The following is a 1432-nucleotide window of genomic DNA, read 5'->3' as shown; positions in this document are numbered from 1 at the left end:
ACGCTATACGCCTTATTAACTATATCTTTTATACCCTAGGCGGCGTTAGATAGCAGATGTTTTAGTAAATACTATTCTAGGGTGGCCTTCATAGTTTTACTACCCTTAGAACCTCTTAGTAGAGAAGACAGGTCCTTAGGGCTAGCCCCGTCGATTCGCAGGCTTATAAGAGCGACGGAATAGAAGGGTGTTTAAGGGTTAGCTATGCTTTTAAGCAGATAGAAGCCCTAGGCTAAGCTAGATAATATAAGCTAGATATGCTTATACAGTTTGTAGAGAGCGGCTATGGTTTTATGGCTAGTTAGCGCAAGGTAGTATAAGTCTATAACGGAAAGATGCTCGCATATCTCTAGAACGTGGTTAGAAGTGAGCTTAGAGAAGGGGCTAGTCTTGAGTAGTAACATGGCGCTAAAGGAAGAAGACGGTCTGGCGGGTATTATAAGGGTTACTATTATTAGCGTGCTAAACTAGATAATAGTAGCAGTTATATACAACGTATTTGCTGCATTTTATCTTTAGATAATAGTAAGGAGTGAGTATGGCGCGCACTATCCATCAGCCGCTTTTAGTCGCTACTGTTGGTGAACGAGGAGGATAAAAGCTGATAATCCGCACTCTATCCTCTAATTATAGGCTAGAAGCGGCGGAGCGTATAAAAGGGTTTAGGAAAAGGAGTAATATCGCGGTCTAGCATAGGCTAGCTAGGTTTTGCACGTAGTAATTTTCGCGGTAGGTAGAGAGGTATACGAACAAATAGTAGTAATAGAGCTTATATTAAAGTGTATACTCGTGCGGCCCTCGCTGGTATATTGCGATGCTCCTCTAGGACATCATTGCCTAGTGATAGCGCGTGCGGGGCTAGCGAGGATGGCCGTCGCGGGTCGTCTCTCGTTGAGGTCGTTGAGCATCGCATAGGGGTAGGGCGAGGAGCGAGCGGAGTCGAATGTTTCGTAGCTAGAGAGCATGTTGGTGTACAATAGAAAAGGCTGGCTGCAGATATACACGCCAGCGCCAATATACTTCGGCGCCTCTGCCTTCCATTTTACGCGTGTGGAGCGAGATGGAACGAGCTGCGATCCACGTCTGCCGAGTGTTGTAGCGCTTGAGATCTGTTCCTCACAATGCTACGATTCCGCGACCCGCACTTACCGCAGCCGTCATCGCTGCTGTCGCTCGTACGTATGTTTGTAACTCGTTTAGCAAGTCTCGCTTAGTAAGTAACCTTGGCTGGCAAGGGTTTTTCTGAGAGTTTGGAACTAGTCTTTCCTAGCGGAGCTTGTTCTTTACGATTTCTCTCACGTGTAGTAGAATCATAGCAATCTAAGGTGCGTCCATGAACTCTCATGTTCCCCAGCATAGAGTCATTTTTATCTGTGAGTTTTCTCCTATAAAAAATACGTAGAAGATGGCTGTTCCATAAGGTTCTATTATA

At 45.3% G+C, this 1432-nt stretch overlaps 1 protein-coding gene across 1 annotated transcript; it reads right to left on the bottom strand.

Annotated features, from left to right (window-relative positions):
- Window positions 1-830: 830 nt before the first annotated feature.
- Window positions 831-1161, bottom strand: COCMIDRAFT_10490 (uncharacterized protein; the record flags this gene model as incomplete). The annotated part of the gene is made up of 2 exons (XM_007695841.1): window positions 831-1070; window positions 1150-1161. 2 exons carry the CDS (start codon window positions 1159-1161, stop codon window positions 831-833), a joined length of 252 nt encoding a protein of 83 aa, XP_007694031.1.
- Window positions 1162-1432: the final 271 nt, after the last annotated feature.

The sequence above is a fragment of the Bipolaris oryzae genome, assembly GCF_000523455.1.
Source record: "Bipolaris oryzae ATCC 44560 unplaced genomic scaffold scaffold_546, whole genome shotgun sequence".
In the NCBI taxonomy this organism is placed as follows: domain Eukaryota; kingdom Fungi; phylum Ascomycota; class Dothideomycetes; order Pleosporales; family Pleosporaceae; genus Bipolaris; species Bipolaris oryzae.
The sequence above is the reverse complement of the archived record's forward strand: the minus strand, read 5'-3'. Positions and strand labels throughout refer to the sequence as shown.